This window comes from Anolis sagrei, chromosome 4 (assembly GCF_037176765.1).
Source record: "Anolis sagrei isolate rAnoSag1 chromosome 4, rAnoSag1.mat, whole genome shotgun sequence".
Taxonomy (NCBI): Eukaryota; Metazoa; Chordata; class Lepidosauria; order Squamata; family Dactyloidae; genus Anolis; species Anolis sagrei.
Window position 1 is genome coordinate 205,411,982 of NC_090024.1, and position 23,821 is coordinate 205,435,802.

Sequence of the window (23,821 nt, forward strand, 5' to 3'; positions counted from 1 at the left end):
GGTTTATGAAGGCATTCACCAGACCTTTAATGGGAGAAGCATCACTCAGCATGACTGTGCAATTATGTCTTGTGACACACGTTTCCTCTAGAAAGATACTCGGTTTCCATTTCACCTGCAACCAATGTTTTCAGTAGAATCTCAATAATTTTTTCCTGCAGCTAAGGCTGGGCAGTATCTGGCACTTTGCCTCTGTAGGGTTATCTGGATTAGCACCCTCCAGAAGTACTGAACCAAAGTTTCCACCATCCCTAGCCAACACATTCAAAGATATACTGTGTCTATGTTCAGGAACAAAAGAATAAGAACAAATATGAGAACAAAAGAAATTTCTCTTCCAAGCGGAAGTAGATGAAGGCTATGTGCAGATGGTTGTTTGGAAGCACATCATTTGGGACAGAGCTGCAAGCAGCTTAAAACCACTCCCTGTTTTCTCCCAGTGCAGGTCTTAGGTGCCGATTCCCTCCTCAGCAGGGAACTTTGGAGAAAGGGATTTGGACACGTTTAAGCAAGCAACCTTCAAAGGCCAGCTGGGACTTGCTAGCTGTGCGCTGTACATAATTGAGAAAGCAGACAGGAGGCTGTATGTGCCAGAAGCAGCCATGTCTGTTCATTGCACAGCCAGGAGAGACTTTGCAAGGTGAATATCGGAGAAGTACAGTAAGAACAGGTAGGTGTTCCAAAAGAGAAATCAGCAGTGGGGGAAGATTGGGAAAAGGCTTATACTAGTTACTATGTTTGCTGTGTTACACCTTTCATGGATAGCTGGGACAACATCCATTGATTCTGGACTGAGCCTCCTCCTCCTGTATAGGGTAGCATGATCTTCTGAATATGCTTCAGGTTATTTTTGATTCAAGTCAGCTCCTGACATAACAGGTTAGCATTTTAGTCCAAGTCTGAACTAGTCTTAACTGAACCAGTATAAAACTGATGGATGGAGTATGCTAGTACATACATAGATCTTTCATCATCATGAAATCTGATATTGTCTTGGGATGAGCATATGTGAAGATTTTAATATCTGGTTAAATTGTTTATTTGTAACATGTTATATGTCCACTCAAGAGCAAGTCTCATTGACTTCTACTGGAGGTACTCCCAGGTACTGCATTTATTTTCAAATGGTCAAACAGTCTGAAGGAGCTTGTGGAGATTTCCTGACCCTCGGTTCACTCTTCAGACTTTGGTACAAAGGACAGTTGCATCCTTGAAAAATATTGCAGTGGAAGGCATAGGGTTTGATTTGCTGGAAGCAGCAAAAACAGTAAAAGATTTCCCCAAGATAGACAGACAGAATGATCCAGTCCCAGGGATTGCCCCAAAATAGCAGCACCTTTGTATTTGGCCCCATTTTTTCTTGCTAAGTAAAACACATACACACCCTCTGTCTATACCAATCTGAAGCAAATTATACACAGTGGTGCATATGTGCTCATGTTTTCAGGGTGTAAAGAAAAAAATGTTCCTTCAAAACAAACAAAAAGAACAAAAACATCAACACACTTGCTCTCAGTCAGGGTTAAAATTGAGACTAAACCAGGGTGCAGGTCACACATAACAGGGACAGAAAAGGAAGTTAAGTGTAAGCAGTGGAAGTGCCTGCTAGACTAAATCTGTTAGTCTTCAAGGTGGAGCCACATTATTCTTTTTTTTTCTTTTTTTTCTTTTTGCAGAACAATAGATTGCTTTTATAACAATGCGCAGGTGTGGGCTTTACAGTCTCTCTGCTGCTTAGCTTAGAAAGAAACTTGATTCCTGCATGGCTGAAGCTATGGGAAACAGTGCATGGCCTTATTAGAGGACTGAGTTGGTGTTCTATGGCTTCCTGGAAACTTGTTTAACCTGTTTGGCATCTATACTTTGTGTACTATCAGATGTTGGTACAGACAATCTGGAAATGGTGCGGCTGAAGAGGTACCTACACAGACTTGGTAGACCACATGCATCTAAATGTGAAGCTTGCTTGGGATAGAAATTGGGAAGGAGCTTGCCAGTCTTATAACTTCATGATGAAAAGGTGCTGCGAGAAGCAGAGATGAGTCCCTCTGCTTTTGACAGTTGTAACAAAAGATGTTGTGATGGACTGACTTGATTATAATAAGGAAGGACAGCATAATTAAGAAAAATGTAGGTGGAGTACCATAGTTATGCATTATTATATGCTCCACCAGGATATTAAAATAAACACAGGCAGGATAACATGACCAAGTAAGACAATGGTTGTTCTGAAGGAAGCCAGCAGCACATTTAGAGTGGCCAGGGCTCCATCCTGCACTCTTGGCTACGAGCCTGCAGTCGTGAACAGACAGTATTTCAACAATGGCAGCATCCTTCTCTCCTTCATGAGAACACTTACCTGCCCCAAATTCTTGTTTTGCCTAATGTTTAAGGGACAGCAGTCCTGACTTCAATTTCAATATCCAGTCAGCAATTTTTAAGAACTGGGTTGCTGTAAGTTTTCCGGGCTGTATGGCCATGTTCCAGAAGCATTCTCTCCTGACATTTTGCCTGCCATAGATACAGAAATTAGCTCATGTCTGAAAGATTAAAACCTTCAGAAAGGCCCTCCACTTCTCTTCCGCAGTTCTTCCATCACTACCTTTCTTTAAAATATCATATAAACAAGAAGATTGTCTTGTCGTGTTCTTCAGTCCTAGCAAATCCTGTATGTAGGACTCCTTCCTCCAAAGCTATGCACCAAGCATCTCACAGCTGTTCCTATAGTGGATGTCTGAAATATTGTGAAGACTTCAGGGTTTTCCTTTCTGCAGCTAGTGTCTCAGCCTGCTGCCTTTTCTGTTTCCAATTACAATGTGCTCTCTAGCATCTCCAACCCCCAATCCCACTCACATACCCTGCTCCCTGCAGTGTTTTCTACCACTCTATGGAAAATGTGATGACTCGGCAGGCAGCCCCTGTTTCCAGGCCTTGTTCCAGACATTGGGTGGAGAAACCTCCTGAGCTTGGTTTTGAGTCCAACTCTGCTTGAAGCCACAGGGAGCAGAGGAAGAGGTTGGCTTCCACAAGTTCATTGTCCTTCTATTGTCCTGTTGTCATCTCTTCTCACATGACAGTCAAGGAGTTGTGCATTTTTCACCAGCTTAGGAACTGGAATAGGGCAACTATGTTGTCTAGATTTGCTCAGTTTTTTACTTTGCATGTAGAGAAAGGCAACACATCTGCACTGCTGCCAACTTGGCTCCATTTAGTACTGGTCAGGGCCAGAACACTCAAAAGCCAGCATCTTTCTATCTCTATTAGTTTGTGCTTTTTTGCTTGTAGCTTTGCAGCTGTACACATCAGGAAAAAAATAAAGATGTTATGTGAATGACTTATTTGTAGTTATGCCCATTTTAGTTTAGGCATCTTATTCCTGTATTTCTTTACACATTACACACTCTGTTGACAAGACTTCACATGCATTATGACATGAATCCCTATAATCACCTACGTTAATATAGGCCTACATTAATATGCTCATATTCCAGATGAATACCTAAAGATGATAAGTTTACTTAGAGTTGCCCAGTGAGTTAAACTTGTAGTTGGTATCATTTAGCAGTTGTGTAATATAAAAATACGAAAGGAGCAGGGGAGGCATTTAAAAACAAGACCACAGTGTTACAGTAAATGATTGTGTAAGTCTTGACAAGAATCATCCCTTGCTTATATGTGTGTTGAGGAAGAACACATGGACAATGTAGCAATCAAGTTAAGGTGAATGTATATCAGGTGAAGGTTTTCTTGATGCTAGTAGTGGGTGAAATGAAGCAATCAGAGATGGAGCTATGCTGCAAGGTTTGCTGGAAAGAAGCAGATTAATGCATTGTTTTGTAAGTGTTTTTTCTTCTGCGATGGACAATGATGGACAATGTGTTTTTCAATGCTGCTGTATTTTTCTTTATAAAGCTGCATGTGTCAATTACTCAAGAGTAAAGACATTTTTCCTTTTATACTCTGTGTACTTCAATTTGGGATCTGGAACTGGGAAGACTGCTGTGTAGATTCAATATAAACTAACAAACCGCAACAGGTTATGGGCCCAGTCTGCCCAGCTTGCCCAGTCTGCCCAGTTTGCCCAGTCTGACCAGATTGCCCAGTTGGATATTATTTTTCTCCAGTTCCAGTTTTGAAGACATTTTTGATTTTGCATTGTGTGTTTTGTTGGCAAAACAAGAAGATGGATACTGGAATGAATTTTGCTTTTCCTATGGCCAGGTTAAATGGCAATAACTATTCCATTTGGAAAGTCAGAATGGAAAGTTATTTGAGGAGAGAATCCTTGTGGGAATGTACAGAGAACCCAGTGCAGCAGCCAGCTACAGCAGAGCAGCTGAGAGCTCTGGAAAGAGCAAGGTCTACTCTGATGTTAGGAGTCGACGATGAACAATTGGTTCATATAAGCAGTCTGCCAACTCCCAACACAATTTGGGTGAGACTCAGAGAAGTACATGCTTCCAGTTCGGCAGCAACAGTGGCTGTACTGGCAAGACGACTTTACAGGAAGAGACTGGAGAAGAATGAAAGTCTGAAAGACCATTTGCAGATATTGCAGAGTTTGTTTTTGCAATTGGAGGAGAGAGACTTTCATCTCACAGAGCCAAACAAATGTTTCATTGTCCTGTCATCCTTGGATTATTCGTTTGATGGGATAGTAAATTCTTTGGAATCACTCCCACAAGCACAATTAAACCTCCAATATATTTCTGCTAGAATTCTTGCTGATTGCGAAAGGCGAAGAGATCGTTGCCTGGAGACTGCAAATACAGCAGGGCATTCTCAAGGAAAGCAGTCAGCCGGAGTTGCACTCGAGGAGGAGAAAGAGAAAGTTTGTGTGGTAAGAAGGTGCTTCAATTGTGGGTCTCCAAAACATTTAAAGAGGAATTGTCCAAAACAGCAGCAGAAGAAGCAAGGATGGAAGAAGGTGAACCAGAGGAGGAGTTCCTTGCATGTCAGCATTGTGAAGTCCCAAGGGAGTCCAACAGATGAAGACATATTTTATGTGGACTCTGGATGTTCACAGCATATAGTGAACAACAAAAGTTTGATTTGTAACCCTCTAAATCCTAAATGTTCAAATGTTACCCTTGCAGATGGAAAACAGTACAAAGTACAGGGACAAGGGGAAGTTTATGTTAAGCAGTTGGGTAAAACATTAAGGAATGTATTTTTAGTTCCAGAGATTGAGTACAATTTATTATCAGTTGGAAAACTGGATAAAGAAGGTTATGAAGTTAATTTTTCTGGAGGAAAAGTCAGAATTTTGAAAGGGAATAAGTTATGTGGAACTGGTGTATTACAAGGAGATTTGTATGTGTTGACCTCAGGAGGTAACACAAGTGATGTAAATGTAGTAAGTAAGAATGCTCCATTACACCAGGGATGCATTCATGATTTACATAGAACATTAGGTCACCCAAGTTTCAAAGTGTTGTATAAAATGCCAGAGTTTAGTGAAGGCATAAAATTAAAACATTGCACGAAGTTTCTAGATTGCAATGTATGCAAGAAAACTAAAGCACAGTCAGCTCCAATTAGTAAGAAAAGTTTAAGAAACTCAGAAGAAAAGTTTCAGTTAGTACATGCTGATTTAATCGGACCGTTTCAACCGAGTAAGGGTGGAGCCTGTTATATACTGTGTATATTAGATGACTATTCTTGTTTTTCTTGGTGTTTTTTGTTGAAACAAAAGAGTGAAGTTTTTGAGATTATTAAGAATTGGGTGGCATATGTGAAGAGACAATTTGGAGTAGGAGTAAAGGCTCTCCAAACTGACAGAGGAGGAGAGTTTACCTCACATAGTTTAGAAAATTTTCTGAAAAAAGAGGGGATAAAGCACAGACTCACATGTGCTTATCAAAGTGCAGAAAATGGAAAGATAGAAAGACTAGTAAGAAAAGTTCAAACAGTGAAAGATTCTTTGTTAGAAGATTCTGGATTATCCCAAAATCTATGGGGAGAAGCAGTAATGACTGCATGTTATTTAATTAATAGACTCTGGTGTGAGCCTATTCAGAACACTCCTTATTTTATGTTATATGGCAAGAAGCCTCCATTAGGGCATTTAAGGAATTTTGGGACACAGGCATGGGTGTTCATACCCAAACCATTGAGAAGGAAAGGCCAAGATAAAGCCAGGAGATTAACAATGGTTGGCTATGCACAGGGAGCCAAAGCTTGGAGATTTTTAGATAATGAAGGAAACATTGTTATATCAAGATCTGCTAACTTTGCCTGTAGCCAGAATTGGGATAAGATTCATGCTAATCAGGAAGTTTTCTTTCCTATTTCAAAAGAGGAAACTCATGAGCAAGGTAGACAAAACACAAAGCAAGAAAGTGCTGCTACACCTCAACTCATAAGTAAGCCTATAATTAGAAAATGTAAGAGGCCTAGGCCCTCAGATGAGGATGATGAGGTGAATGAAGATCCTGGAGAGGGAACTAGTCAGGAAATTTTACTCAGAAGAAGTGAAAGAACCAGAAAGAAACCTGACAGGTTCACAATACAAAATGTAAGAGTATGTTTAGTTAATTATGAGCCTCAAAGTTTTGAGGAAATAAAAAGTTTGCCACAAGAAGAGAAAGAAAAATGGTTAGAGGCTATAGATGAAGAGCTGAAAAGCATGGAAAGGTTAAATGTGTATGAACCTGCAGATTTACCAAGAGGGAGTAATCCTATTGACACAAAATGGATTTTTAAGCAAAAGATTGATGCTAATGGTCAAGTAAGGTACAAAGCGCGTCTTGTTGCTAGAGGGTTTACACAGATTAAGGACATAGATTACACAGAGGTGTATTCGCCCACTGTTAGTCCTAATTCTGTAAGATTGATTTTAACTCTTGCAGCATGTTTGAATTTAAAGGTATATCATTTTGACATAAGTACAGCATATCTGAATGCTACTCTAAAGGAGAATATATATATTGTACCTCCACCAGGTTCAAAGTACAGAGATACCAATACATATTTTAAGTTGAATCGCGCCTTATACGGATTGAAACAGGCCGGACTTCTCTGGAATGATTGTTTAAATGATGTTTTGACCAAAATGGGTTTCCAGAGAAGCAGAGCAGATCCATGCGTGTATGTAAGAAATGTACAACATGATTATCAAGTATTGTTTGTGTATGTTGATGATGTATCATTTTTGGCTGAAACTCAAGCAGAAATTGACAAGTTTGCAGAAGAGTTAGGAAAACATTTTAAGTTAAGAAACCTTGGTCCAATTCAATATTTTCTTGGTGTACAAATTATGAAAACTGAACAAGGTTTTGTGTTAAGCCAAAAAGGGAAGATAATGCAGATTTTGGGAAAACTAAACATGAAAGATTGTAAAGGAGTTAAATCACCCATGATTTTAGGTTTTCAAAACGAAGTGGAAAATGCTGAACTATTTGAAGAGAAAGCTTTATACAAGAGCATTATTGGTCAGTTATTGTACATATGTAATTACACCAGAGCAGACATTGCATTTGCTGTGAATTTTCTAAGCAGATATGCAAGCAACCCAACCATTGCTGCATGGAATGGACTTAAGAGGGTGGCAAGATATTTAAAGCAAACACAAGATTTTTGTTTGGCGTTAAGTCCAGATGATTCACTATCCTTGCAGGTATATACAGACAGTGATTTCGGCAACTGTACTGATAGGAAATCGACAACAGGGGTTTTAGTTAAGTTTTCTAATGCTGTAATTGACTGGAAGTCGAAGAAGCAGAGTTATGTAGCTTTAAGTTCTAGTGAGGCTGAGTTTGGTGCACTTAGCTTAGCATATACAGAGATTTGTGTAATCAAACAACTGCTTAAAGACTTGCAAATACCTGTTGAAGATCCAACAACAATATATGAGGATAATCAGACATGCATCACAATGGCAACACAGGCCAGAGTAAAACAAAGAAGCAAGCATGTAGATATTAAGTACAGTTGTGTAAGGGATGCAGTGAAAAATGGTGAAATTGATGTGGTATATTGTAATACAAATCTAAATCTAGCTGATGTACTAACTAAGCCACTGAGTGTACAGAAACATCAGAATGTTTTGAATGATTTGGGAATTTTTGAGTGTACCATGTAATTGTATTATGTATTGTGTTTTCCTCTACACACAAGGAGGAGTGTTACAGTAAATGATTGTGTAAGTCTTGACAAGAATCATCCCTTGCTTATATGTGTGTTGAGGAAGAACACATGGACAATGTAGCAATCAAGTTAAGGTGAATGTATATCAGGTGAAGGTTTTCTTGATGCTAGTAGTGGGTGAAATGAAGCAATCAGAGATGGAGCTATGCTGCAAGGTTTGCTGGAAAGAAGCAGATTAATGCATTGTTTTGTAAGTGTTTTTTCTTCTGCGATGGACAATGATGGACAATGTGTTTTCAAGGCTACTGTATTTTTCTTTATAAAGCTGCATGTGTCAATTACTCAAGAGTAAAGACATTTTTCCTTTTATACTCTGTGTACTTCAATTTGGGATCTGGAACTGGGAAGACTGCTGTGTAGATTCAATATAAACTAACAAACCGCAACACACAGCAACCAGAAGTGCAGCAGTATCTTAGCAAAACAGTGGAAAAGAGAGGAGAGTGAAAGGGGATGGCACTATCATTTGGTAGAATGAAATGCTGACAACACACTCTGGTATTTGGGGAGTGGCAACTAAGTATCACTGGACAGACCTGTATGTGTAGTGGGATGTTGTTTTCAAGTGAAATAACAGCACCTAAATTTTACCAATGTAAAATTCAACTGCCAGTCCAGTTGGAGTCTGTATGTGCCCTAGGCGTAGGAACAACATCTTTTTGTTCTTAACTTGAAATAGCAAAACATCTTGGCCCAGTCCTGCCTGGAAATGTCTCCCTTCAATATAGAACTGATTTCAATCTTGTAATAATTACATTATGATTTTAAATAGTATCAGGCAGAAGTATATTGAAGAACTGGGTATTCAGAATTCAATGTTAAGATAGATAAGTGAATTTCTATACAGTGCACACAGAAAGCGTGTGCAGTGAAAATCTCCAAGTGTTACCATCACACTTGTTTTGTTGATTCCACCCAGGTAGCAGCAATCAATATCTGTCATATGAGGAGGCTCGTAATTGCTCATATCACTAGTCTCTGACACAACACTTCCCTAAGGCCCTTCCTAACCTCAGCTGCCAAACAGTGCTTCATCATTTATCATGATTTGCTCTGCCTGGGAGAAACCATAGGCCTCATTTTTTAGTTCTAGCATTATATTAGGGATCAGAAACACGTACCTCTAGAAATTCTTGAACAACAACTATCATTCATCACCATGACTGAGGCTGATGAAAGCAAAGCCCAACAAGATGTGGAGGGCCACATATTCACCACAGCTGAGCTACAGCCCCATTAAGTTTCAACTGTGCCCATGAATTGCTGAATTTCCTCTTGGCCATTTGATTTACATTTGTTTTAGGAAAATGCTTTCTAAAATGGTGGAAAGCCAAAGAACCATGGATAAATTCCATGAGTTTCTAGTTGTTGATTAAATGTATGTGAGCGCCAGAGCTCTGCTGTTGACAACTCAAACAGCTCAAAGCCAGGAAATGTGGAGAAAGTCAAGATCATGGCTGTAGGAACAGACTGAAAGAGTAAATAAAAAGGCAGCCTCAAGAATGAAATAAGCAGACAGGCCTAAACAGTGAAACAGGGTTAAAGAACAGACAAGAAGGAGGTCATGTTTATTTATTTATTTACTATATTTATCTTGCTCAAAAGAAGATTCAGATGGAACTAGAGACAATTTACATTATCAATCATTAATAAATCAAACTTTATTTATATACTGCCCCATCTCCCCATGGGGACTCAGGACAGCTTACAACACGAAGGCAGCCATTCAATGCCTCAAAAATAATAAGCAATACATTGAACAATAAATAAACAATATAAGCATTCTATCATAAAACAAATCGTAATAAAAAAAAACAATAATTGTGAAAACCAAAAAACATTGCTTCACAAAGAATCCATTCTAGTGAGTAGCTTAGATAAAGGTAAATCCCAAAGGTTCTTTGCTGAAAAAATACTGAAGTCCAGAAGTGCTTGATGGTAGCACCCTTTAAAGTCATTTCTGTTGTACTAAAAAGAAATGTTGCTCCCTTCAAATTATGTAAGCTCATTTGTTATGTGAAGATTGAATTTACAGGAATATAGCTCCAAAGTAGTAATCAAGGTAACTGCAAAGGCAATCTGGAATGATACAATGCCCTTTTCTTAACTTTCAGTGTTATACTGTCACACATTGTATGATGGTATATGCTCAGTGTTTTCACATTTACTGTAACATGAACATGTGAATGTGTACATTTATCTGAGGTATGCTTTTAAATTGACTAACTCAAGAAGAGATATTCCTCTCTCCCAGTAAATAACTTTCAGTAAAGGATAACATTCTTCCATATTATTTTGTCATTGTGAAAACTCTAGCATTACCCAATACAGAAATTCTAGTTTGTGTTCTAGTTTGTGAGGCCAAGTAAGAATACTGTCCTCTCATCTTCATAGCTGCATCTCTTCATTTAGCAGGTATAGTTATTGTTCAACTGCTATGTTTGTTTGTTTGTTTATTTATTTATTTATTCAATCCTGTTTAGACTCCAATGACTTTAATTTGGCATACATAGACCTCACAAGCTCTGAGGATGCTTGCCATAGACGCAGGCAAAACATCATGAGAGAATGCCTCTCATGGCATTCTTCAAACTTTTAAAACAGAGGGCCAGGCCACAGTCCCTCAAACTGTTGGAGGGCCAGATTATAATTTTTTTTAAATGAATGAATTCCTATGCATACTGCACATGTCTTATGTGCAAAAACACTTAAAATAATACAATAATTAAAATAAAAAACAATTTTAGCAAATATAAACTTATTAGTATTTCAATGGGAAGTATGGGCCTGTTTTCGGCTGGTGAGATAGGACTGTTGTTGTTGTTGTTGTTGTTGTTGTGTGCTTTCAAGTCATTTCAGACTTAGGTTGACCCTGGGTGAGGGCCGGGTAAATTACTTTGGAGGGCCGTATCCGGCCCCCAGGCTTTAGTTTGAGGATCCCTACTCTAGAACATGGCCATATAGCCTGAAAAACCTACAACAACCCAGTCATTCCAGCCATGAAAGCCTTCGACAATACATACATAGCTATTATCCTTCCTACTTTATGCTCACCACAAAATGACAAGCCGAATTCAAAATGACAAGGCCACGGTCACCCAGAAAGTTTGAGTGCATACTGCCAACTAAAATCTTGATCCCCATGTTACAGTGTTACTCTAACCATTAAAGATGACACTCACTGATTTCCTCTACAACTCTGTTTATCAGTCCATTTTTCAGTAAACTGAAATAATACTTCTTTTCTGAAGCATGCTCTGGTTAGTCATTCTCCTGTTCTCCTCCACATTCACTTATCCTGTGGCTGTTGGTTAACGTTGGGTTTATCCTGCTTATTTGTGTCTTTGCCACAGCAAAAGTGTGTTTACTGTGCACTTTCATGGCTGGGATCTGCCTAGATTGGAACTAAAGCTGGCAGCAACCCCCAATTCAAAAGGAAATGCAAAGCCTGAGTCTGCAACCGCGGACGCCTGGAAAAGAGCCTTTCCAAATAGCCTCCCCTCCAAGAGCCAGCTGGCCTCCTGTCTTCTGTTCTGTCCAGTGGCAAAAATATCCATCCCCTTCCCCACAGAGCAGCAGGCCTTTTGATTTTCCCATCATCCAGCAGAGCAAGCCAATTACTAAGGATTACTAACCACATCCTTGTAGGACTCCTTCACCATTGGGCTTCCTCTCTACAAGTGAGTCTAGGCTCACTTGCGGAGTCCAAGTGATAAACTTCAAGGAAAAGAAATGGAGGAAAGGAGCAGAAGAGACAGTGTTTTGGAAAAAGCACAACCCAGTAGAGAATGCAATTTAATTTTCTGTCACTCCTTAATTTATCACAAAGTGTAGGATACTTTTCTTTTTTTAAAGCCTATTCAGTCAAGAAGGACAACAATGTATTTAAAACACAAAACTACCAAAAGAGTATGACAAATTCTTCCTAAAACTCTTCCTCTCATTTCCTAATGCCATCCCCTTCATCACAGTTTTTTTATTGACACACAGGCTGCCTTCACATTTCTATTCTGCCACCCACGCCAGATCTCATCACTATAATATGTACACAATGATTGCTTATTGTCCCAGAAAATTGTAAGCTAGGAACTAGTTTCCAGTTGAGGGTAAACAAAGTAATATGTATCTTCCTTGCAAGGCTGTCCACCTTGCTCTGGGTTCCAAAAGAAAAACAAAAATTAGTCAGAAGCGAATTAGGATTTGTGTGTAAACTCCAGTCCATTGACAGCGGTTTGAATAGAAACTCTGGTTTCTGGCAAACCACAAAGACTATAACACCAGTGGGCAGACAAAAAGTAGCAGGTTCTAATGCCCACTTTGTTATATATCTTTTCTGGACCAGAGCCCATACAACACAACAGATACGGAACTTGTATTCATATGTTTATTAACCCATCTGGGCTCACATCTTTATCCCCTAATTACTCTATATGACCCTTGTTGAAACTGAACTTGCCACTTCATTACCCTACCAATGTTTTTTGCATTTCTGTTACTATTTTGCATTCTTGTTACTGTTCAAACTCACCTGCCCCACTCATTTGTTTACATGTTTGTCCACAGGTATCTCACACCATCTAGCTTATGAAGTAGAAAATGGGATATTTCAAAATCCCAAGAACTCTCTGGTTAAGAATTTTAAACTGCACATCCCAGAACATTTTCAGGGAGTTGGAAGGGGGCTGTGAGGCGAAGGGAGAAGTCCACTTCTGCAAACCTAGTTTTATGCGCCCAGCTCTGAATCCAGTAGCAGTATGTGAGAATTAGATAAGCTGGGGCTAACAGTGGGAGCTCACACCGCTCCCTGGATTTGAACCTGTGACCTTTTGATCAGCAAGTTCAGCAGCTCAGAGCTTCAACCCACTGCACCACTGGGGGCTTCTATGTGAGAATTATTAACCCCTATAATTCTTCCCCACTCCCATAAGTGGGAAGAACTAAGCTCAAGACTCTATAAAATAAATGTATTTCAAGGGAATTTAATTCAATGAAGAGGCTTTGTTGATATCTGTTTAAAGATGAAAGTATTTAATATTAATTTTTAATATTGATAACTAGAAATATGTCAAAATCTGTCTGAAACTCTGAATTCCATAGTGAAACAACTTTAAAGTTTTGAGAGTAAAAATCACATATGCATGTTGGTGTTTGTGCATGAGTGTGTGAGGGGGAGAAAAGATTATCAGAAAACCCTTGCAGGAAACAGCTTGTTGCTGTGCAGTTTGCAGTTTTTAACTCATCTACACCAAGAAGTTTTTAATTTTACCCTGGAGATCTCAGCAGTGTTTGAAATATCACTTTCCTAGCGTGACACTTGTTAGTTCAGACCAAACTCATTTACATCATCAGTTTGAGGGACAATGTTTGCTAACAGGTTGCCATGAAAATGAGTCCAGACTCAGAAGACTTTATTGATCTAATAACTCAGAACCCCATAATGAGTCCAAATCATTACGTAATGGCTCTTAGAAACAGTACAGTAAATCGTCTCTCTTCACTGGAATGCCATAAAAACAAATGCATTCAAAACAATCTCCTTTCCAGGCAAGTTTGAGATACCAGCTGCTCTTTGTGTCAGAGGCTTTGGTACCTGTGTTCTTCAAACTGTTGCAATGAACTTTTATTCTGGACCTTTGAGTTTCCTGGAACAAAGAAAGACTTCCAGTAGGTTAATGCTGCTTCTGCTGTTTCTTTAACTCTTACAGAAAGAGACAAAGAGAGCAGGGAGACACCCATGCCGATTTCATACACATGTACAACTTGCCTTGGTGATCATCTGTTTTAATTGTGTGCAAGAAGAGTGAACCTCCCCCAGTCACTCCCAGCAGCTTCTGTCAGATTCAGCAAACTTGGTCTCTTTCCGAAGAGAGCAGCTCCAAACACCAGAGCCAAAGACAGCCTCTCGGAGACACACACCCATAGAAACAGACACTCCCACATGGAGGAATACTGCTGGCAAGGCTTGCTTGCACACACAGCCACACACGTACAGACTCTCACTCACAGAGGGAGTGGTAAATGCTTCTCCATGCAAACAGGAGCATTCTTTCTCTCTTATTTTTGCTTTCTCTCTCTCAGACACACACTTACTTGCACCTCATTCTCTCTCACAAACCCACTGGGCACATGCATACACCTTTGAACTCCCCGGCGAGCTGACTGGTGGTGTTTTAGCTGGCATCCTGCATGCCAGTGCCCTGATGTCACACCCGAATGTGGGAAGTCGGCTGGAGTTGCTGTACTAGGAACACAATTGCTGGATGAAGGACAGTTTCTATTAGAAGAGGAATAACTTTGCTGTTTCTCTATCCTCATCCTGTTTCCCCTGTGGTTTTTCTTCCCTTCCCCAGCTGGTGAGTGCCAGATGCTGTTGCTACTGCTGCTGCTCATGGTTTGGGCACCTTTGCCAATACATCCTCAGATCCTGGTTGAGGTAAGTCCACTTTTCCATCCTCTACTGCTTTTTCTTGCATTGTGGTGGTGAATACTGGATACCTGGACCTGTACAGCCCCTAGCAACTAGCCCCATAGGGGGATGACAGCATTCTTGTCTGCCGGCCACACAGCTGCATTGAATTAGCACTTTTACCCATTACCACATATTGGTTCTCCCCTCCCTGGCTGTTGTGTGCTCCCCCAATTTCTCCTCTTGACTAAACCACAGATGCTTGTGTTGAGGCAGTGGGCTAACCCGGCATGATAGTAAATCTACATTTACTTAAAAACAGGACTGGTTTTCACTACCCAAAGTAAAGAACAATTTGGGCCCCTTCCTCATTGTGGAATATGCAGTTGAATCTGACTTAAATGGGATGGTATATTTCAACATTTCAGGAACACTAAGTCAAACTGTGTGGGATATGAAGTTCTGCCTTTTGAGTTTGTTAGAATTAACTGAAGGAATTGCATGGCAATAGCGGAATCCTCACCCCTCCTTGGGAGATTTCCAAGTAACCTTTCTGCCAACCCCTAAGGGCCTATTGGTGCTTTTGTGGCTAGAATGGATGAGAGCTAGTCAGACACAAACATAGCCCTGTGACCCGCACTTAGAAAGGGCCTGCTAGCTTCTGTTTACTCCACAGTGCATTCCTAGCTGCAGTTCCTCAGCATTTTGTCTAGTTTTTTCTGAGTTGGAGAGCAAGTTTACTCAGCTAAGCAGATGATTCTGCTAGAAAGCTAAATTACTTTCCTTCCAAGCATGGAAAAGTTTATTCTTGGACTACAACTCCCAGTTTTCTCAGTCACAGAGGTCAGTTGTGCTAGCTAGGGGGACCTTGGAACCTGTAATTAAAAAGGGTTATGTTTCTAAGATCTTCATTCTTCATACCCCAGGACCATGCTGGGATAGGAATAGATGTTCTAGGTGCCCTGCAACTAATGAGAACATGAATTGTGATTCAATCTATACAATTTCCATACTTGCCAATATTTGAAAATCAGTGTGTGTATATGTAAGGATATTCACCATAGAATCATAAATCGTAGAGCTGGAAAAGGCCAATCTATCCAACTCCAAGTTGTTTAGTTTTTGAGGAGGTTGGCTTCCACTCCTACTCCCAAGACAGGCCTTTGAGAATAAGAAAGTAATGTGGTTGAATTTAGAGTAAGGACCACGGCTATAGCAGGTCTGCCTGGCAAGCGTTACAGTAATCCGGATATTTCCCAATCAAAAACACACTCACCAAGGTTGAAAGCAGCAACAGAGTTTTATTCGCAATCCGGCCAGGAGGGATATGTGTAAGGCTAATGCCAAAAATACATGCATAACATGGATACAAAAGGTGCAAGACGTTATACATTTGACAGCTATTCAAAACTTCCCACTCCATCTGCTTCCTTCCCTGATTGGCTAGCAGTAGAATAGGCTAGGAGCCACACTTCCATTGGTCACTGCTTTGATGATGTTGCTGCCTCCAGGTGGGGATTCCCTGGCAGATGGGAGGAGATGGAGGGGGATTGGCCCAGGGAAGGCCAATCAGCTGTTGAGGGGCAGGATTCTTGAGAGGAGGCAAGCCCTGGAAAAGTCTGTGAGCCCCCCCCCCCCCAGGGATGCAAACAAGTATTTGATTGTTATTAATTGTCCTGATGTTGGGTAAGGAGGAAGTTTCCTGGGAAAGGTGAGGTTGAGGTGCCCTGAGACAAAAGGTGACGACCCCCTTTAATCCTGCCTTGGATGTCAGACAAAGGGATCCAATATACATGTATCCTTGGAGTTCCTACTTATCATGGTCAGCTTAATAGAAATAATCAGCTGGTGAGCAGGCAGTTATCAAATTTTGCAGAGGAAATCACCTGTTGTCCAGTCTGTGGACATAATGGATCTTGATTGTCACCTTTGACTCAAGACATGCCATTCCAGGTGTCTCGGGAAATTCCTCAGTGGGATTGGCAAGGGACGGTGACCTTGATGCCTGGCTTTGTGCAGAAATCATATTTGACTAATACATTTCATAAACTACGAAATAAGGAGGAAGGGTACAGTCTAATCAGATCACATAGCTATGTTTAATTTAAGAGATTAAAAACATTGTTTTGATATTTTTGTTATGGATCTGCTCATGCGCAAGTATGCAGACATAAGTAGGCATATAGGCATAGGATTATGGGGGGAAACATGTGAGGGAGGATGGGCAGGGGTAAAAGCAGATGGAAATTGACACATTTGAGGAGGGATAGGAAACATTTTATCAAAAATGTAAGATTGGGTTTATTGTATAAGAGATTCGCTGCTACAGACTTACTTGTTTGCCAGGATGAATCAACATATGTTTATGAATTGTAATAGAAATATATAAAAGTTGGAAACCGGTCATTGAGGGGCATTGGCTGCTGCTGGCCTGTTACGGGGTCATGGAGGCCTCACGGAGCCTGCTTTCATGTCCTAGGAGAATTATAAATCTTTTGTGGTAGAGAGTGTCATGTTCGACAACAGTAGGACTTCTAGACACCAAGGATGTTAGGTTAATTCATTGTGGTTTGGGGAATATATTCAGGACAAACACAATGAAGTAGAGTAAGACCCACATATCCATGGAAGTTGCATTTCCATCCAGATTGCAGTTTCCTGAATTGGTGGCAATAACCAAACATCATTAAATTGCTTGACTTCCACTCCTAGCATAAAATAAAGCTGCGATGGAGGATCTAGAGATTCCTAGAGAAGTATCCACTGCAACTCTGAGACAGCTTCCATTGGAAGCATATTACAGAATTGTCTGGAAGCCCTAGCAAAATCCTAGTAAGACCACTTCCTCCAGTAAGAAGGTAAATGTACAGTGTACACTTTTATACGATGCATAATTCTCAAGAGTGTTCTCACTGTTGCAAGATGTGATGAAGACCCATTGCAAATAGTATGTCTATAATAAATATATGAAAAGTAGGACTGGATGCATGCTATCGCCATATACTCCTTACATATTTTATTGCCCTCTACACATGAAAGGTGATCAAGTCCAGAAGATCTCTGTGAAATTTGGAAAACTGATTATTCGTGGTCCCAAACTGTGTGAAGAGACTTCCCCAAACAAAAGAGATTGACTATTTCAGAAAACCATTCTCCATTTGAAAAGAGTAATCTGAATATTTCAGGATGGAAGGCAGGGCTAGCATGCGCCTCTTCTCAAGCATTTTTTATAAAGATCTTAAATTCTTAAAGCAGAATGAGAGCCAGCAGTACTATCAAGTAAAATAACTATTATGATTGCTGGATGTAGAGGATGCTATCATGACATAATGGCCAACATGCACTATTTGTTACTTTCCCAGGGTTATCTGGCTGGGATAATTGCCAGTCTTTCTGGGAGTCACTGGGAATGTGGCTTTAGCAGAAAAAGGAATGCACTGATAGTAAATTGAGTTGTTGCAAGTTTTTTGAGCTGTATACCCATGCTCCAGAAGCATTCTCTCCTGATGTTTATAGTAAATTATATTTCTTGCCAAGTTCTGGAAATTTCAACCTGCTGGTTTCTGAACATCAAAGTGGTATTCAAAGGCTAAGAATCAAGCTATACAGTGTTTCTGCGCTCCTTCATGGTTTGCTTATTACAGACTCATTGTTTTGTGGGTTTAAAAAAAAGAATTTAAGTAGAAAGGGGACACTGAAGAGGCGATAGAGGTGTCGCGGGCCCCAAGCGTGGGGCCCAAGCAGCGCCTCTCTCCCCCTCTCCCTCCTAGCCTTCTAGCTGGCTAGTACTGTTAGTGGAGTAGCCAGTATCACACTAGAGCTGAAAGAGTAGGCAAAGAGTATGAATCTCAACTTAAATCCTATGACTGCCTCCTGCAGACTTCTGGGGCTTGTAGTTTAGGGGAGGGGACTTCAAAATGCTTGTCCGGAGAGGTCCTGGCTCTCACAGTCTTGATCCACAATGTCAGTATAGCCAGAACTCTCATGCAAAAGTGCATGCAACTTGGCAATTCTTTGCAGTACCTTTCTCCTGACCTGATTTAACATCACAGTACTAATGAAAGCCATGAAGCTATTAAAAAACTTCCTGTGTCCAATCAGGAAGTGCCTATCCATCTACATATCTAATATCCCCTCACCCAAAATTATAACACATTTAAAGATTTGTGCAAACATGATTTTATTCTATTTAAAACAGCAGTAATTTGAAACAATATCAAAATATTTAGCAATGAGATTAAAATGACAACACCACAATTAATCCATAATAGTTTTTAATGGTTCTGCAACCATTAACAGCCAAAATCTAAATAAAAAGTTTTTTGCTTGCTGATGGAAAGGAACAGAAAGTGGTCCAACCCAGCAGCCACTGGGTCCTATCAATAACCAAACAAGGTCCCAGCATGCTCTGTCAATAAACAAACAAGGCAATTGGCAAGTGGGAACAGAAAACATAAATACTCCTTGAATTTATTTGTTTCAACTTTGCAGGATGACAGATGCAACCAAACAGATTGGCAAAGGAATCCAGAAGGTGTGTCTGACAAAAAAAGTAAGTTTTCTTATTCTCTCCCCTGGAAGTTCCCAGACAGAAAAAACTAAAACACTATTGAAATAATCACTTTGAAGGTGTATTGTTAAATTTGTCATGGGTGCAAACATTTTTGAAATCAGAATAATTTCCTAAGAAACAGCCCCAAGGAAGAGTTGAGGGTGGTCTACACCAAAACAAATTTTAAAAAATTAGTATGCACCTCTGTTGCAGTGCTGTAGGAACACCTACCTATCATACAGCTGTTTTAACAGTGAAAGTGCTTCTTTTAGGCTTTCATGTATTTAAAAATTTACTTCTTACTCAGCATATTTGGGGGGAAAATAGTTTTATAGTGTGTCCATCTGGTTTGGGGTGGTATCAGGAAATAGTCAGGACAGATTCGTGGGTGGCAAGCATTTCCATTTTTTAGAAAATCTGCAGAATGGCAAAATAAATTGAGTCTTTTTTCTCAAGGTTGTTGATGCACCAATCATCACTGTTTTTGCTGCCAAGCATTTTTTCAGCAGAGTCCAGCTTGTAAAGTCACTTCCTCTGAGGTCAGGATGAGGTGTCCAGCCGTGATATCAGCAACAAGGAGGTTGATCAGGCTTTCCCCTCACCACTGATCAAATATTTGGGGTTTTCATTTTGACCTCAAAGCAAGCAGGTGGTATTGATATCATTCTTGGCTGGTCTTGGCTACAGAGTGGGTGGAGGTCCCAAGCAAAGGAAAGAAAACCAATCCCATATTGGTTTTGAGTGAGAGTAATTAATGCCAGTGCAGTACATCAAATTTCAGTGGCAACTACAATGGCAGAAACCATGGCAATGGCAAAATTTGGAATGACGGGTTCCAAACACGATTCTCCTCTCAGACACACACTACTCCATTTGCTTCTCTTACCCACGGTTTTATCCATTTTATTCTGTGCATTTTGCCTGCCCATTCTGGTTTTATTCCCCTATCATTTATTTTGCATTGTTTATTGTATATTTGTTATTGTTTGTATTTTACTTTGATGCTTATTGTTTGCTTGCTGTATTTTACTTTGCTGTATTATAATTCTTGGGTTAGTCCTCATGTTAGCCACCCCAAGTCCCCTTTGGGGAGATGGTAGCAGAGTATAAATAAAGTTTACTATTATTTGTTATTATTATTTAGGGAAAGATCACTCTAACAGCCATCCCCAAGAAATCCTGGGAAGGTTCTCCCACCCTGATGAATGAATAAGTATACAAAACAGACAAAGGACCTCTTCACATATTCCTCCACGCTGTACTATTTTGCTGGAAGTTTTGCGGGATGCCTCGGGGCGCTCTGTGCACCCTCTCTCCTTCCCCCAGCAGATGGGGGGGGGCAGAATATGACAAGGTGCATTGGGACACTGTCCCTATCCCCATCAGATAGGGGAAAGGTTGGAAATGTGTGTTGCCATTTTCCCCATCAGATGGAGAAAATGGCTGAAAAACACCAAGGCATCGTGGCCAAGGAAGCATCTTGTGACACTTCCTCTGCACTTTGAGAATAAATGGGGCACAGCCTGCTGAGCATCATGTGATGGTGCTCAGCAAGTCCCATCCTCCAAGTGTTGTAAGGGGCCAAAATGCCACAGTATGATAAGGTGGTAAAAGAAGTGACTAACGGTCCAATTTGTAATAACTCAAGTCTCTTAACAAATTTGATAAGCCTCAAAAGATTGTTAAGTCTTTATAGTATATTATTAGAAACAAAGGCTTAGTTACATCTTGAAAAGATAATTCTCTTGATTAATGTGGACTGCACATTTTTAGGAACATTTTTTCAAGCAGTGTTGTTCCTATAAACAGGATAAGCACGTATTAATTACATCTGGATACAAAATGTTGCACAATGAGTATTTCGAACATATGTGATATCTCTACAACTAAAATTGATGTAGAAATGCATTAAATATTAAACAAATGCCCATTTATTGTGAAGGGGAATTTTTTCCCGGATTAATGCAGAAGGTTTCTCTCTTTCTTCCCTATTACCAAGTGAGGCCATGTTCTGTTGGGTCAGGGACTGCAAAAGTTCTGACAGTTGTTTGGAAGTTTTATGAATTAACATGGCTACATGTTTACGCAAACATTAGTTTCAGTCTGCAGAGTTGCCAAGTAGAATAGTTCAACACAAGCCAACAGGAATGTGTTAGCAATGACCATATGTAAATATCTTAGATAAAGCTGCACAGATTGAAAACAGCTTTTGCAAGCAAACAGAATATTAGATATATTTCTAATATATAAATGATACATTTAAAAGACCTTTGTTTTCAGAGGGAAATATTTATAAATCATTTGAAAATATTATGGTTTCCGTCTTAATGGTATTTCTCTACCATGTGTAAGAACACAGAATGAGATCTGCTAATTATGAAACATTCAAAATATTCACACATTTCCCCTCCTGCTTAGCAAAGCTTACTAGAGAAGAAGAAGTGTCTTACAGATCAATCAAGGCTAATAGTTGTATTGTGGTATCAATTATCATTGACTAGAATTTACTTCTTCAAATGCATGAAGTGTAATTCCCAATTAACAGATATTCATGGACAGAGAGGGGGAAAATTCTAGATATTACAAAGCTTGATAGATTTTTTTGTTTTTGTTTTTCCTGTATTCAGGATGTATATAATGTGTTTCTGGTATGAGGTGGTATATATATTTCTATGACATAGTTGCACAATAGGATCTAGAAGGTAACCAACTGAAAAGACAGGTTCAGGTTGATCGGGAAGTGGATATTGTTTGTAGGTGTTGTTGATGTCCTTGTGGGATTTCTCAAAGGTATTCATCCTTTAAGAAGAAAAATACTTACACAACCTGCAGGTGTTTTGGACTTCAGCTCCCCAAATTCCTGACTATTGGAAAAGCTAGCTAGCTGGAGTCCCAAATAGCTGGAGGGACACAGTTGTGCAGGCCTGGTCTAGATCAGTGTTTCCCAAATGCTGGTCTTCCAGTTGTTTTGTACTTCAGCTCCCAGAATCCCTCATCATTGGCCAAGGCAGCTGAGGCTCCTACGAGTTAAAGGCCAAAACACCCAGAAGACTAGAGTTTAGGAATCACTAAAGTAGATTGCAAGCTGAAAACCTTTGGATTTCCAAAGGGTTTAGCCCTTCAACATCAAACAGCCCTAGCCAGTATGGTTGAGGATAGTTTATGTCAGGCAGAGACATAGCATTTAGCAGAGAACAAACTTCTGGGGTGGCATACACTGGCGAAGAGTGAACACTTTGTTATTTGTTTTCTGCAGGCCACCTTCTGAACGTGAGTGTCAGCAACCAGGGACGCTCCAACTCCCTTTTTCTGACCTGGGAAAAACTCCCAAGAGGTGTCCAGAACGTCTCACTTGTTCTATACAAATTTGACACAAGCACAGTGTTGCAAAATGGATCGGCTGGGCTTAATGCCACCAGCTTTCTCTTTGAGGGCTTGCTTCCTGGGACACAATACAACATTGAAGTCACTGCGTTGCTAATTTGCACACAAAATTCCAGTCGCAGAGTCACTGGGAGGACAGGTAAGTGAAAGGGATTAAGCGAGAGATAAATATAGCTATCTTGCACAATATTGAATACATAGTTTGTTGGCATTTGGATTATTTGTAAAAGACATTCACTCTCATTTTCACACTTAGAATTCAACACAGATTTACTAATCTGTGATTTGATTTTTATATAAAATGCACCTTTCAAAAAAGGTGTTTCTAGGATGGAGTATATATGTGTGTAGAATAGTCAGATTACATTATGGTTTATGTGACCAATCATACATTTATTACATTAGTACAACAGAATAAGACTTTAAACAACAGTGTAGTAAATGAGATATATTATTATGCAGCCAGCTAAAATGAAATACAGTTAATATACCTGGGCATTTAAACATGTTTTGACCTGTCCTCCCAAAAAATAGAGATGGCGCCACAGGCATCCCATAAGCCATTTTGAAGTCATGGTGTCACACAGAGAAGTATTTCTTCTGCAGATACATAAAGCCTCTTTCCAATAAGAACTGGGAGTAATTGAAGCATCCAAACCATTGTTCAGGCATAATGCTTTATGTACCAGGTGGAAACCTCATACAGCCATTGATAGTATAAAAACCAAAAACCCATTAGAGTGCCAGAGCTAACTGCAGCCACTGAATGGAAACAACAACAGAGCAATTAAATTATCCTGCTCTCATCTGCTTTCTTCTGCCATTTGTATTCTTTCCACAGCCTAAAAAGATATAGCAGGCAAGTTCCTGGGTGCCTTTGTTCTGTTCTTGGTTTTGCAAATGTTCTGGAAACATACTTCATAATGCAAAACCTGACATTTATGTCATGCATAAAGTTATCTTAATTCTGATTTGGATTTTGGATGAAAGGAGGTTTTATACTACCTCTTGTAAACTGAGCTGCTTGAGCTGAGTTAAGCTAAAAATAACATGGTGTTTCTGTGGTTCTGCCTCTAGCATTTAGCACAAATGCAGCACCATTACTTTTTTCCTGCTTGCACATGCAATTTTGGGCCAATAAAATGTGCTCCTGGCACATCATTTATGCAATACTATACTCGTTGCTTCACAGCTTCCAGATGCTATTTCTGTGTATGTGGATGGGTGGGGGCAGGCAGTTCACTCTTATTTTCTCCCTTTAATTCCAGAAACATGCAAAGCTGATAGTCAAAAACAGCATGTCTTGTGTGTTTGTAGATACAGCATTATCC

The 23,821-nt window shown here is 39.9% G+C and overlaps 1 protein-coding gene across 3 annotated transcripts in view; it reads left to right on the forward strand.

Annotated features, from left to right (window-relative positions):
- The first annotated feature begins 484 nt into the window (after positions 1-484).
- The window catches only part of LOC132773310 (receptor-type tyrosine-protein phosphatase V-like), a 76,996-nt gene continuing 53,659 nt past the window's right edge, over positions 485-23,821 (forward strand). For 2 of the 3 annotated variants that reach the window (XM_060772490.2, XM_060772491.2), the window contains exons 1-4: positions 486-670; positions 14,499-14,581; positions 19,046-19,106; positions 22,363-22,629. In XM_060772490.2, the coding sequence (XP_060628473.2) occupies positions 586-670; positions 14,499-14,581; positions 19,046-19,106; positions 22,363-22,629 (496 nt within the window). In that variant the 5' untranslated portion in view covers positions 486-585. Of the gene's footprint in view, positions 671-14,498; positions 14,582-19,045; positions 19,107-22,362; positions 22,630-23,821 lie in introns of all 3 variants that reach the window. The other variant, XM_060772492.2, reaches the window with a different exon arrangement.